This window comes from Psammomys obesus, unplaced genomic scaffold (assembly GCF_907164565.1).
Source record: "Psammomys obesus unplaced genomic scaffold, mPsaObe1.curated_primary_1811, whole genome shotgun sequence".
Taxonomy (NCBI): Eukaryota; Metazoa; Chordata; class Mammalia; order Rodentia; family Muridae; genus Psammomys; species Psammomys obesus.
In genome coordinates, this window is record NW_026596240.1 from 12,533,322 (window position 1) to 12,546,922 (window position 13,601).

Here is a 13,601-nt window from a genome sequence, read left to right on the forward strand (position 1 = left end):
CACCTTTTCCATTTTATTCAGTCCAAGATCTCCTGCCTAGGAACCCAGCCTCATCCTCAGTCAAAGGGGCCTCCAAATCAACTGAAAAATTCAAACATAATCTCCAGCAGGCATACACAGAGCCCCAGCTCCCAAAATGACTCTGTGAAGTTGACAGTTCTCACATGTGGCTTCTGTTGGGCAGGCACACAAGGAAGCCCCCTCCCCCCCCATGGTGAAATAGTCCCATCAGAACTTTCCTTTCTCAAACAGTTTGGGGCCACTCTCCCCAGCATGGATGGTGTTGGCTGCAAGTTTTCAGCCCTACAAGAGCCATGTCAGGCCCTCAATGTTCTAGTGGAAGGATTGTAAATCCATGAACCCCTGGTCCTCGTCCCAGACTCTACAGGGCCCTGGAGGCATCCTTGCCCTCCTAGTGTCTGTGGAGGAAAGCTGTCTCCCGTCTCAAGCAGGTTCTTTGGGGGACTTCGTCTGGATGTCAAGAGGAAGCTGCCGTGGTTCCCAAGTGACTTCTATGACGGTCTCCACATCCAGTCCATCTCTGCTGTTCTGTTCATCTACCTCGGCTGCATCACCAACGCAATCACCTTTGGAGGGCTTCTGGGGGATGCCACAGACAATTACCAGGTGAGTGTGAGCTAGGCACACGTGCACAAATGGCAGGCAAGTCTACTGCCACCTGGTGGCGGGAAGGACTTTCAGTCGTAATCCCAGGACCGAGGTTGTGCCTACCACCTCCAGTCTGGCCATCACTTTATGTAATTCTTTATTCTTCCAATAAAATGATGATTTTGTGGATGGTGTAAATTGGCTGGACTTTGAGGAAAATCACTCACATTGCTTTTTGTTACTTTCCCCGGGGCAGAATGGGCTAATTGTGGCCTTCCCCTACATTTTAGTTTCATTTTCTCAATGATTTTATTCTATGTGTATGAGTATTGTGCTCGCATGTGTATCTGTGTACCGTGTACACTCAGTGCTCGCGGAGGCCAGAAAAAGGCATCGGGTCCCCTGGAACTGGAGTTCTGGGCTGTTGTGAGCTGCCCTGTGGGTGCTGGGAACCAAACTTGGGTCTTTCAGAAGAGCAATCAGTGCTCTTACCCACCGAGCAATCTCTTTAGCCAGCCCTCTATATTTTTAAAAATTAATGTTGATTTCTTAGCTTAGTGTTAATACATGGGGTGATAGGTAAGTTGTTACCATTGTGACATCGCAGGCTCTCCTGAAGAAAATGTCAGCTTAGCAGAGGCACCTGCAAGCCTCCCACCAAAGGTCTTCTCCAGTGGAGGCCTCTGGGCAGGGCCTCAGAGCAGTGTCAGGCCTGGCAAGCTGGACTATGATCTCAGCCACTGGAGGCTGAGGGACCAGAGGTTCAAAGCCTGTCCGGGCAGCTTAGCATGATGTGGTCTCTAATATATATGTGTATACATGTATATATGTGTATATATAGTTCACATATGTGTATATGTGTGTACATATGTGTATATATGTATGTATACACACACATATAATATATGTCACATATATATGATATATCAGGTAGGAGTGATGGCACATGACTGCATTCCTGGCACTTAAAACACATAAGCAGAAAGATGAGGAGTCCAGGCAAGACCCTGCTTGCCTTGGAGCATAGCCTGGGATACATGCGGCCTTGTCTCAAAAAGTAAAAATATAAAAGTAAGGAGCAGGCTGGGGCACGCCTTTAATCCCACCACTCAGGAGGCAGAGGCAGGAAAATCTCTTTGAGTCTGAGACCAGACTGGTGGACATAGAGAATTCCAGCATGGCCAGGGCTGCATAGAGAAACCCTGTCTCAAAATAACAACAACAAAACTTTTAAAGGGGCTGGCCCAGGGAATAAAAGCTGTGCAAACCTGAAGAACCAGGTTAGATCCCCTGTCCCCACAGCAGAAGTGGAGACAACAGCTGTGGACAAACTGTAGCCCAACTAAAATCCCACACTTTGGATCAAAACAAAAACATATTTACATAAGATAACTGAGCTCTTAAAGAAAGCAAAACTTCCCTTACCAGCAACTCATAGATGTTTGAATGAATGAATAATTACATGAATGAATGGCACAGGATGGGCACAGGCACAAGCATGTCCACTGTTTTCTAGGCCTTGGTCCCCAGAGGACCCTTATACAAATGGAATTAGAGAGTGATGTTGACATGCACGGTAGGGTTGGAAGACAGGCAATGGGAGACAGGATTGGGAAAAGAGCCCAGACAGTAATGACTGAGGTCCTCAGAGAGGTGGTTATATGTGTGTTATATTCCAAACGTCTACTCATCCCAGACAGGGAGCCCATGACTGACCAAAATGAGGGTTACACCAAAGGTCAGCTTGGTGAACTGTGAGTTCACCTCCAGGAGGGGTGATTAAAGGAGCAGACTCAAATACAGCTGCATCGCCACAGCCCTCCTGACCATGGATGACAACTCACAAAAGCCGGCAACCTTAAGCTGGCTTCTGCCTGTAGGCAGCCATGAGGTGGAAGAGAACCCTTTCCAGGTGGCTCAGTTGCTCTGAGCCTCCTCCAAGCAGCTCAGTTGGTCTGAGACTATCTCTCAGCAGTCCTTACCATTTATAGACGATTGGCGAGGGACTGACTAGTATATCTGCTCAGGTTCAGGGACTTCCTGAAGCTCTTGAGTTGTTTACTTCCTGAGCTTAAGGAGCTTGCCTGCAGGATGGAAGGTTTTAAGCTCAGAGGAAAGGGCTACACAAAACAGTCCCTTTTGCCTCCCTGAGCCTCCTGCTCTCTCATGCAACAGGGAGTAATGGAGAGCTTCCTGGGCACCGCCATGGCTGGCGCCTTGTTCTGCCTCTTCTCTGGGCAGCCTCTCATCATCCTCAGCAGCACGGGGCCCATCCTCATCTTTGAGAAGCTCCTCTTTGACTTCAGCAAGTAGGTACCACATGGCAGGCCCCATGCCTGCACTTGAAGTTGAGGCACTCAGCCAGGCCAAGGGTGGAAGATTAGCCTGGTGGGGCTTGAGAGGTAGGAGGATGGAGGGGTCGTGGGAGAAGGCCCGTAGTCATCTTGAGCTGTGGTTGTTGGGAGGTTCTTTCTGACTCCTGTAAACTGCCTGCCTTGAAGTCATCTGAGTAAAGATTAGCACACAGGGAGCAAGACAGGTCACACCACTGCTCACTGGAAAGTCAGCGGGGCAGAAGGAGCCTGGGACAGGCGCTCACAAGCCCACAGTTATCTCCCAGCATTGCAGGCCCAGCTGCCTTATGGATTTGGAACGGACCATTCCTAAGGCCTGTTCCAGCCCATCATCTCAGATTTCCTACTGAGCACCAAGGTGTTAGCAGCTTCCTGACACTCAGAGAGGTCCTTTCCTAGAACTCCCCAAAACCAGGCACCGCAGGGCTACGGCAGTGGCTCAGCCTGGAAAGTGCTTGTCCTGTGATGACCTGAGTTCAATCCCCAGAGCTCCCACATGGACAGTCTGGGTGGAACATGCTTATACTCCCAGCGCTTGGGAGGAGATGGGGGGTCCCAGGGACTCCCTAGCCTACCGGAGGTTTCCACACATGTGCACCAACATACATACAAACCCACAAATACATTTGCACACACGAATGGACAAGCCCACGAGTAGTTTAGACAGTCCAACCCAGGAACTGTCCCTGAGCCACTTGTGTGGGGCTTGGGAGCCAAGCTGGGGAGGTCCCTCACTTCCCTCTGCCCCTCCAGGGCCAATGGCCTGGACTACATGGAGTTCCGCCTTTGGATTGGCCTTCACTCAGCCGTCCAGTGCCTTGTCCTGGTGGCCACAGATGCCAGCTTTATCATCAAGTACATCACCCGCTTCACAGAAGAGGGCTTCTCCACCCTTATCAGCTTCATCTTCATCTACGATGCCATCAAAAAGATGATTGGTGCCTTCAGTTACTATCCCATCAACACAGACTTCAAGCCTGACTCCATCACCGCCTACAAATGCGAGTGCGTGGCTCCTGACGCAGGTGACCGCCGGGAATCCCTGATGTGCACTGGGCCCCCGCCTGCCCTTCCACTCCTTCCGCCACAGGGCCAGCTCAGGAGGGAAGCTCCTTTGGAGCCGTTGTTTCGCCTGGTGCTCACTGCTCCAAAGGAGCAAATGCTGGGTCCTCCTTTCTTTTCTGAAACAGGGTCTGTCCGTGTGACCCAGACTGGCTTTGAAGTTCACAATGCTGATTGCAGGGATTTGAACCTACTCTTTGGAAAGAGTTTGAGCAGATGCTAGCTCTCACAGGAGCCACCACGTGGTTGTGGTAAACCCCAGGGTTGTAATCAGGAGGCTGCAGAGATACTTTAGGAGGGAGCACGGCATGGTTTACCGCAGGGTGGGCTGCTGCGAGTCATACCTGTCAGTAATACTGCCCAAGTCAGGGGTGATCTCCCGGCCCCTTCCGGAGCCGCTAACACACAACAGCTTGCCTCCACGTATCACCGCCAGTGTGGTACAAACCTTATAAAGTGCCACCCCAGAGGGACCAACACTCGGCAGTTAGGGTGGTGCCTGTCGGGGAAGCTGGCGTCACTCGGCCTCCTGGGTATGGGAGCAGGTTGTGCTGAGGGACCACATCTCCCTCTGTGGTCACAGGGTGTGGAATGAGAACTGAGGAGATGCTCCATGAAGCCAGATGCTGCAGAGTGCAGGGAGGAAGTCAGAGTGGGGGGAGTGTCTTGGGAGCCAGTTGCTCGGGCTGTCTGGCGTTCTCACGTTCACACGCCAGTGGTGGTTAAAGGACCCAGCGCTGAGTGGGCTGAAGCAGACAGGCTGGTAACATCCTCAGTGCTGGCCGTGCGTTGCTTTCCAACTGAAGAAACCACAAAATGTCATTTTGTCACCACAAAATGAAGCCCTCCTTCAGACGCCCCCCCCCACAGCCATAGCCACGCCCCTAAGAGCCGTCAGTGGGTCGAGGTGCGGCAGGGCAGGGTGGGGGACTTAGCGCATGCCTCCAAGCCCCTACACTGCATGAAAGAAAACAGGTCCAGAGGCATCCCAAGGCCACACCAGGCCTGTGTAATTACCCTGCCAAAGGGTAATTAGTGTTTATCAGCGATTCCTGCAAGTCTTCAAATAAGCAGGAAAATAAGTAGATATTGGATTGTTCGATCCCTTAGCGTAATGATAATAATAATAGTAATTATTATTACTAATGATAATGAATTGCTCGCACCAAGTGTACCGGCACACACTTACCTGTCCAGTGCTTGAGAGTCAGAGGGAAGTGAATCTTTGTGAGTTCAAGGCCAGCCTGACCTACCTAGAAAGTTTCAGACCAGCCAAGGATATGGACTGAGAGGTTCTGCCTTTAAAATGTGACCTTTCAGCCGGTGTTCTGCATTGCAAGGACGGGGTCCTACTTTAGCCTGTGTGGTTGCTAGGATGCCCTTCTCGGAAAGGGAATAGTGCTGGTCACAGCTCTTTAAGGAAGTCTAGGCTTAGCTTCCTTTTTTCTCTCTGTCTTCCTTTTTTCTAGCATTAGCTTTGAGTTGTTCTATTAAACAGTGACAATTTCCCTTTTGTCCAGGTCCTTGCTTAGCTCTGTAAAGAGGTCTTACTACAGGGTCTTTTGGTTCTGCTCTAGGGTGAATCTGGCCTCAGGCCAACCTTGTTTTCACTGTGTGTGCTTCTGAGACTCCCAGTCCACGCCCTGGGCTGAGCCCTGCCTCAAACCTACCTTCCAGAAACACGTCCTTGTGTCTTTTTAGAAAGAGCCCAGATTCTGGGATCCTGCCAGGGGCTCTGGCTACTCTGTAACTGTCTGTTTGCCTAGGGTGCCCTACCACTGTGTGTAGGAGCATACACAGTTGGCTTCAAAGGTTTCTGACTTACTTCCCGTTGTCCTTGCCTGGATACCTGATTACCTTGAGTCATCTTCACGGCCCTTAGAGCATGGTCCCAAGCCTGGCAGCATCGGCACCAGAATGCAGGGTCCTGGGCTCCTACCCCAGACCTGAAGCATCTGGAAACTCTGAGGTAGACTACAACTGGCGGTGAATGAATGAAGCCTTTCGAGGACATCTGCCCTCCCTCCCCAAGTCTGACAGACTTCGCTTTATTGAACTGTGATTAGCGACTCACTCCAGCAAGATTTCTCCACAGAGAATAAACATGCTGGTGCCAAAGCCAGTTCACCTTGATTAGGAGAACCTAGACTGCAGAGAGCTAGACATTTCGCAGACCGGGGCAGTGGGGTTTTCTTGCCAGTTCATGTGCCGTCTACCGACTAACTGCTCCATCCCCTAATTTTGCTGCGCAGCCCAGGATGATGGCTAGCCTTCACTCACATTCTTTCTCACACACGCTTCCTGAGGACACTCTCTTTTCTCATTACTTTTGTTTCCATGGTAACTGACTTGTATTCTGTTTACGGATGCTGCAAACGCTGACTTGGCTGCTCTCAACTCTAAGTGAGTACCACTCTGTGTGCGCTAGAGTCTACAATCGTTGGTGCTTGGACCCTTTGTGGACATTTCCATACTCTGTTGCTTCTGTCTCCTTCTTGCTGTAAAAGAATGGATAAGCCCAAGAGGTTTGGCCTGAAAACACTGGGTGTTGGGGCGCGCCCAAACAGTGAAGAGGGTAGCCCCAAGTGGGGCCTCCTGACAGCCTTATCTGTCCATAGTATTAACTGGGAAATAGATTCTCTGATTTCTCATATGTGAGGCTTTCCTCAGGATGATTCTTAGGAATGCAGTGCCGTTGGGACTGCTCTGCCCTGGATCAGCACTGATCCAGCTGGCCCAGAAGTGACCAACTTCTGTTATCCTATCCAGCCCCATGACAACTTGCTAGAAACTGGGCGAAGCCCCAGGATGAGGCTTATTTTTTCTGGGTGTCCATCCAAAGGCAGATAGCCAGCAGGAGCGAAGGGGGCTTCTCCAACATTTCAGACTGTGGCAGCAACTGCCACTGGCCCCCAAACCTGCTGCAGAGGGACTTCTTGGAGGAGGAAGTAGAGAAACCAGTCTTCTCTCCACCCATGCGGTGCAGAGGAGGAGTGTGGGCAAGCAGTGGACTTCCAAAGCCAGCCTTTGTGATGAGTGGCCACACGGCCTGGGCAGCCTGGCCCTGTGGATGATGAGCCCTTCTACCCAAAGAGTGAGGGAAGCCAGACACAGTAGAGGGAGAGTGGGAAGCGAGGCTGGCAACGGCTACTCCAGCACTCCTCCCAGAGCTCAAGAGACTGTTAGGTACTGCAGTTCCAGTCAGGGACGCTGCGGTCAGGGAAGGGGGGTACAGAGTAAACAGCTGCCGGCATGCAGCTCTTTCGGGTTCCTGATTCTCCTTCAGGTCCCAGATCCAAGTTCTGCTTCCCTTGTGTTGCTCTGAAGGGGCAGAGGGGAAAATAAATAACAGAGCAAACACATCCCGACAAGGCCAGCTACCCGTAAAGAGCACAGGTGGAGGGGGAAGGAGAGGAGTGTCCACAGGTGAACTGGGCAGAGATGGGAGGCGTATGCGTTCTCCGCCAGCATCCTGGAATGAGGTCCACGGCTCTGTGCGTGAGCTCTGAAGCCTTATGTAACCTCGGTTACCACATCTATAGAGTGGGGATACATCATGGAGATTTTAGGAACTGAACAAACAAGGACGTTGTCAGGGTTTGGCATACAAGAAATTAGCTCTTTGGAACAGTTTTAAAAGTTGGACAGCAGCTGGGTCTAGCACCCAGCGGGACTCACAACACGTACTCCTCATTGACTCAGCACCAGGTTGCTTATTTGAGTTGATAGACGTAGCTGGTAGACCTCAGGATGAGCTATATGCACGGATCCCCTGCTCTGTTTGAGTCACGTGTCCATGGGAGCAGAGCAGGAAGATGAAGCCTGTAGGAGAGATCAGAGGGAGATGGGCAACGGTGGGGGCCCTTGGAGGCTGACTGTGCATCCGGAAACCACTGACAGCCCGTCTTCCGTGTCTTCTCCAGTGCTGAATACAACCACGGCCAACGACTCGGCCCCACTGGCACCAAACACCAACACGTCTCTGGTAAGCACTTTCCCACCAGGGCAGACTGTCTGTGTGCTTTTTTTTAATGGTGGGGAGTCAGGAAGGAGTGGGGTGGTCAATCCCAGAAGTCCCTGGGCTTTTAAGGGTGTGACTGTAGTCACACAGCATCTGCAGCGTGTGACTTCTCTGTGCAGAGCTGTATGCATAGCCCGGGGGGGGGGGGATAAACAGGGCTACACACATGCGCAGGTCACGGCTAGTTTCTGCGGGGAACCCCCAGTCCCCACCCAGCAGCGCATGCCCAGCCCCCGCAGTTTATTAGGCTCCCCTCCCAATAAATCCCACCTGTCGTCTGCACTTACCGGACTCCAGGGTCCTGCTGGCCTGCCTCCTCAAACAACCATGAGTGAGGCCTGCATGCCTCTCCCAGCCTCACGGAAGGATAAGAGATCATAGGCCAGGTAAAGAGCAGTGTGCAGGCCTTGGGACAGCTTTGTAAGCCCTGAGTGACCTTAAGGTTGCTTGAGTCCCCTTGCAAGGCAGCCAGTGGCTCAGACTATATCCATCTCAACTGACTGGCAACCACAAATCTTCAAATACAAGCCGTTGAGAAGAGCAGAGCAAGGCAGTGCCTACCGCCTAGTGCCTGTGCTGTGTTAGGTGGTATGTACCGAGAGGCGGGTTCTCACGGACCCACTGGGATGCTCTGGTCTGGCCTTACATTGCTTAGGGATTCGTAGCAGAGTGGTCCCGGGCTTCTGGGTGTGAAAGCAGAAGGCGTGAGGCCTCTTGTGGTGGCTCCAAATAACCACCCAGGTTCCAGCCTCCTTTCCAGTCACTGCGGTGAAGAGCAGAAAGGGAGAAAAGGTTCATTCAGCTCATGATTCCAAGCTACAGGCATCACTGCAAGGAAGTCAAGGCTACAGGAACCTGAAGCAATGAGACATATACCATCAAGAATGGAGGGAGAATGAATGCTCGCATGCCTCTGCTGCCAGCTGGCTTTCTCCACTCGGTACAGCCCAGGACCCCATGCCTAGAGAATGTGCCACGTATACTGCTGGGTCTTCCCACACCAATTAACACCATCAAGGCAATCCTCCACAGACATAGCCATAGGTCAACCTGATGTACGCAGTTCCTCCCGGGTGATTTTAGGGAGTTCAAGTTGGCAGTTTAAACTAGCCATCACATTGCTCCCATACATTTCAGAGGGGAACAAACTCCAATGTTGAGAGCAGGTCTATCGATGTCATATTGTAAAGGAGCATAAACACAGGGAGGCATGGGTCGTTGGGTCAGTAACCCAAAAATTCAGTTCCTTGCAAGCATCTGTTTACTTCACTAAGTAGCTATTTCAAAACATGAGCACACTAACTTTTAAAAATATGTATTGGGGACTGGAAAGATGGCTCAGCAGTTAGGAGCATGTGCTGCTCTTTCAGAGGTTGCCAGCATCCACATTAGGTGGCTCACAACAGCCTGTAACTCCAGCTCCAGGGGCTCTGGCGCCATCTTCTGGTCTCTTCAGGCACCCACATGCACAGGACCATACACAAAGTCACACACATAATTAAATCTTCAAAAGTATGATTAAATCTTGTCACAAGTTATTCTCCTTCTCTTTCCCTATTTATTACTCTTGGGAATATATAAACGCAGCCATCCTCTGATGTCCACAAAGGGGTTGGCCCAAGATCCTCTAGGATCCTTAAATCCCCGGATGCTCAGATCCTTTTTACAAAATATTGCATCTGAACTAATCTATCACCATCCTCCTATATTCTTTAAATTATCTGATTACTTACAATACAAAATACACTATAATATGATGTGTAAATAGCTCTTATAGATTGATATTTAGGGAATAATAATAGGGGAGTCTACATATTTAATACAAATGCAATTAAAGATATATATATCTTTTAATCTAAACTGCCTGAATTTTAGCATCTGGGACACCAAGGGAAGAAGTGGTTGAAATGACTGAAGGAGACACTAATGAGGGTGTGACACAGGGAAAGGACCAGACACACTGCACGTCTTTGGGAAGGTAGCGTCAGTAGCACCATGGCTTATGGACTAGGACAAGACACAGACCTACTGAAGTGAAAAGCTTTTTCCCTCTGCTGGCAAAACCGCACATCCCAGAACACGCTGGGGAAATACCTGTCAGTCCCTAACCTTTCTGGGGAGCTGCCTGCTTGTCATTTTGTGGACAGCCTGCCCCCAGGAACATCTCTGTTATTGAGGGTGCCATCGTGGACAGGAGGGCCAGGGACCCTCAGAGGTTTGGTAGGTGCTGTGATTGCCCAGAACCACAGGAAGGACACACTGCCTATTAGGAGGGTCCTGACCCCTTTTCTCCTGTGCTTGGTCTCCAAGTACACCCCCCTTAACCTCACAGCACTGGACTGGTCCCTGTTGAGCAAGAAGGAATGTCTGAGCTACGGCGGGAGCCTGCTTGGGAACTCTTGCCAGTTCGTCCCAGACCTGGCGCTCATGTCCTTCATCCTTTTCTTTGGAACTTACTCCATGACTTTGACTCTGAAGAAATTCAAATCCAGCCGCTACTTCCCCACCAAGGTAAGTGACACCTGCTGGTAGCCAGGACCTCCATTCTCAAGGCTGGCACACCGAGGGAGGTAGCTCCGAAGTAAAGGTGCTCGCTGCCAAGGCTAACAAACTGACTCATGTCCCCAAGACCCACTTGGTGAAAAGAGAGAGCCTGTTTCCACAGTTTGTTCTCTGACCCCACAGCTGGGCCAGTGACACCTCTTCATGCACATACACAATTATTTTTCCTCTTTTTTTTTTTGAAACAGGGTTTCTCTGTGTAGCCCTGGCTGACCTGGACTCACTCTGTAGACCGGACTCCTGCCTCTGCCTCCCTGAGTGCTGGGAATACAGGCGTGCGCCACCATGGCTGGCTCATAATAATTGTTTTAAAGAGGTCTAGGGATATGGCTCAGAGGCAGAGTGTCTGTCCAGCAAGCAGGAGGCCCTGGATTTAAGCTCCAGTGTTGAAAATCAAGCAACAACAAACAAACCCACAAACCAGATTATCGAGGCAAAAAGGCCCAGGTTCCCTTGACAACACTCTTGGCTTTTTGTTTCTAAACGCCTGTATTTCTAATTTTTTTTGTTTCCCTGGTGACTTTGAAGTGAAAAACCTTATCATGTGTTTATTCGCCATATAGCCCAATTGTCTTTCTTCTTGAAAATGATCGGCTTCAGACTGTCACGTGTTTTCTGTTTGATCTCTGTCTGATATGTACTCCCTTTTTGTGATTTGTGCGTTGTAAATATCTGTTTCCACTCTGTTAACTGATCTTTTGGGTTTTCTTTTAATTTTTTTGCTATTGCATTTTATTTATTTTTGAGTGTGCATAGGCATACCATGGTTCATGTATGAAGGCCAGAGGACAACTTGTAAGGTCAGTTCTCCCCTTCCACCATGCGGGTACTAGGGATAGAACGCAGGTCTTTGGGTGTACCTGAGGTCCTTCTTGCCAGGACCTTTAAACTTCCTTACCGTTTCTAGGATGCCTGTGTTTTATTTTATGTGTATGAATGCTTTGCCTACGTGTATGTTTGTTTGGCACGTGCACACAGTGCCCGAAGAAGCTGAAAAGGACATCAGAGCCACTGGAACTGGAGTCACAGGTGGCTGTGAGCTACGATAGAGGTGCTGAGAACCAAAGCTTTGGAAGGGCAGCCGGTGCTCTCAGCCACTGAAGCTTCTCCGCAGCCTCTCCTGCTCCGACTTTTCTACGAGATGTGTTGATTACAAAATTCCCGGTTTTACTTTAGTCAAACACGAGAGAGTTTCCCTTGCCGAAAATGCAGCACTCTCCTGTGCCGTGCTCTGGAAGCCTGTTGGTTTGCCTTTTGCCTTTGCTCTGCAATCTATCGTAAGCAATTCTGAGGTATAATGGGAGATAGTGGTGCTTTGTGTTTTTGTGTAAATAGCTCATTGTCCCAGTTTTTTTTGTTCTTTTTTTTTTTTAAGGCCATTGTTTTCTCTACTGTCTGGCAAAGCATCCTTTGCCATGTCTCGTGTGTTCCTGCAGGACAGTGTGCCTTCTGGGTTTTTATTCCATTTCACTGGCTTATTTAGATGCCAGTTTCTCAGCTTCAATTCTATGCTTTAGGATAGTATCTGTCTTATAGGCCAAGTTTTTCTTTGTGTTTTTGCAGTAGCGTCATCATCACCCTTGCATTTCTAGCTTAAGTTTAGTGTCATTCTAACTTTCACCGAAATTAGGAACCAGTGAGATGGTTTAGCAGGTAAAGGTACTGGCTGGGCAGCAAGACATGGTAGAAGGAGAGAACCTTTCCCACAAGCTGTCCTCCAACCTCCACACACATGAGCTGTGGCATGTACACACACACACACACACACACACACACACACACACACTTTATTTTAAGTGTTCTGTTGCTGTTGGGGAAGAACAAGGCTGCAGTGGTTGGCATTCATGAGGCTGATGAATGCGGAGTTGAATAGCAGGTCCTGGAGCTGAAAAGTGGTACTCAGGAGAGTCATCCGTGTAGTACAGAGAACACTATATCCCTGAGGTGAAGCTGAAGATGGCATTGTCTTCTGGCCATCACTTCCACACCAGGTGCACATTCCACAGGAATCTCACACATGGACTGAAATTGTCTGTGTGGGATTTTTCTAAGCATTGATTCTAAGAGGAAAAAAGTGAACTTAACCAGGTTTTGTTTGTTTTTTAAATGTGTCTATTTTTTCACTTTAAGTTTCAATCAGAGCCCCTTCCTCCCTCTCTCCTCGTCCCACCTTCCCTTCCTCTTTCCCCTGTCTCCCCTCCCCTGCTCCTCAGAAAGGGGGAACTCCCCTACAAACTCATCCCAGCCAGCATATCAACTCACATCAGGACGGAGCGCATCCTCTTCCCCTGTGGCCTGGCAAGGCAGCCCTGCCAGGGAAAAGTGAGCAAAAAGCAGGCAACAGAGTCCCTGTCGGAGAACCCCGCGCCCCGTGCTCAGGGCTCACATGAGCAGTCCATCGGCCACATCTGCGTGGAGGGCCTAGGCCCAGTCCATGTGTGGTCCTTGGTAACCAGGCTTTGTTGAACCAGGGTCTCACTTAATCTAGGGTCTCATTAGCCTCAGATTCCTGGCAAGTCTCCAGGATCAGCTTTCCAAAGTAGGAGGAGCACACTGGCTAATCTGAATCAATTTGCAGTACAACAAACTAAATAAATGGAGAGTCCGGGGAAGTGGCTCAGTGGTTATGAGCTGCTCTTTAGAGGACCTGGGCTTGGTTTTCAGCACCCACACGGTGGCCTACAACTCTTGGTAACTTCAGTTTCAGGGACTTGAACACTCTCTTCTGGCCTCCCTGGGCCCCAGGACACATGCAGTGCACGCATGAGTGTGTATATATGTATATACACTCATGTATAAAAAGTATACGCACATATAGACATACATGTACATATATACATACATGTACATATATACATATATACACTCATGTATGAAAAGTATACGCACATATATACATACATGTACATATATACATACATACACTCATGTATGAAAAGTATACACACATATAGACATACATGTACATATAGACATATATACACTCATGTATG

The 13,601-nt window shown here is 49.6% G+C and overlaps 1 protein-coding gene across 1 annotated transcript in view; it reads left to right on the forward strand.

Moving 5' to 3' along the window:
- Positions 1-13,601, forward strand: part of Slc4a5 (solute carrier family 4 member 5) — a 73,825-nt gene that overhangs the window by 39,393 nt on the left and 20,831 nt on the right. Inside the window, exons 12-16 of the mRNA XM_055596453.1 lie at positions 453-627; positions 2,785-2,918; positions 3,717-3,988; positions 7,949-8,010; positions 10,357-10,557. Of these exons, the coding sequence (XP_055452428.1) occupies positions 453-627; positions 2,785-2,918; positions 3,717-3,988; positions 7,949-8,010; positions 10,357-10,557 (844 nt within the window). The remainder of the gene's footprint in view (positions 1-452; positions 628-2,784; positions 2,919-3,716; positions 3,989-7,948; positions 8,011-10,356; positions 10,558-13,601) is intronic.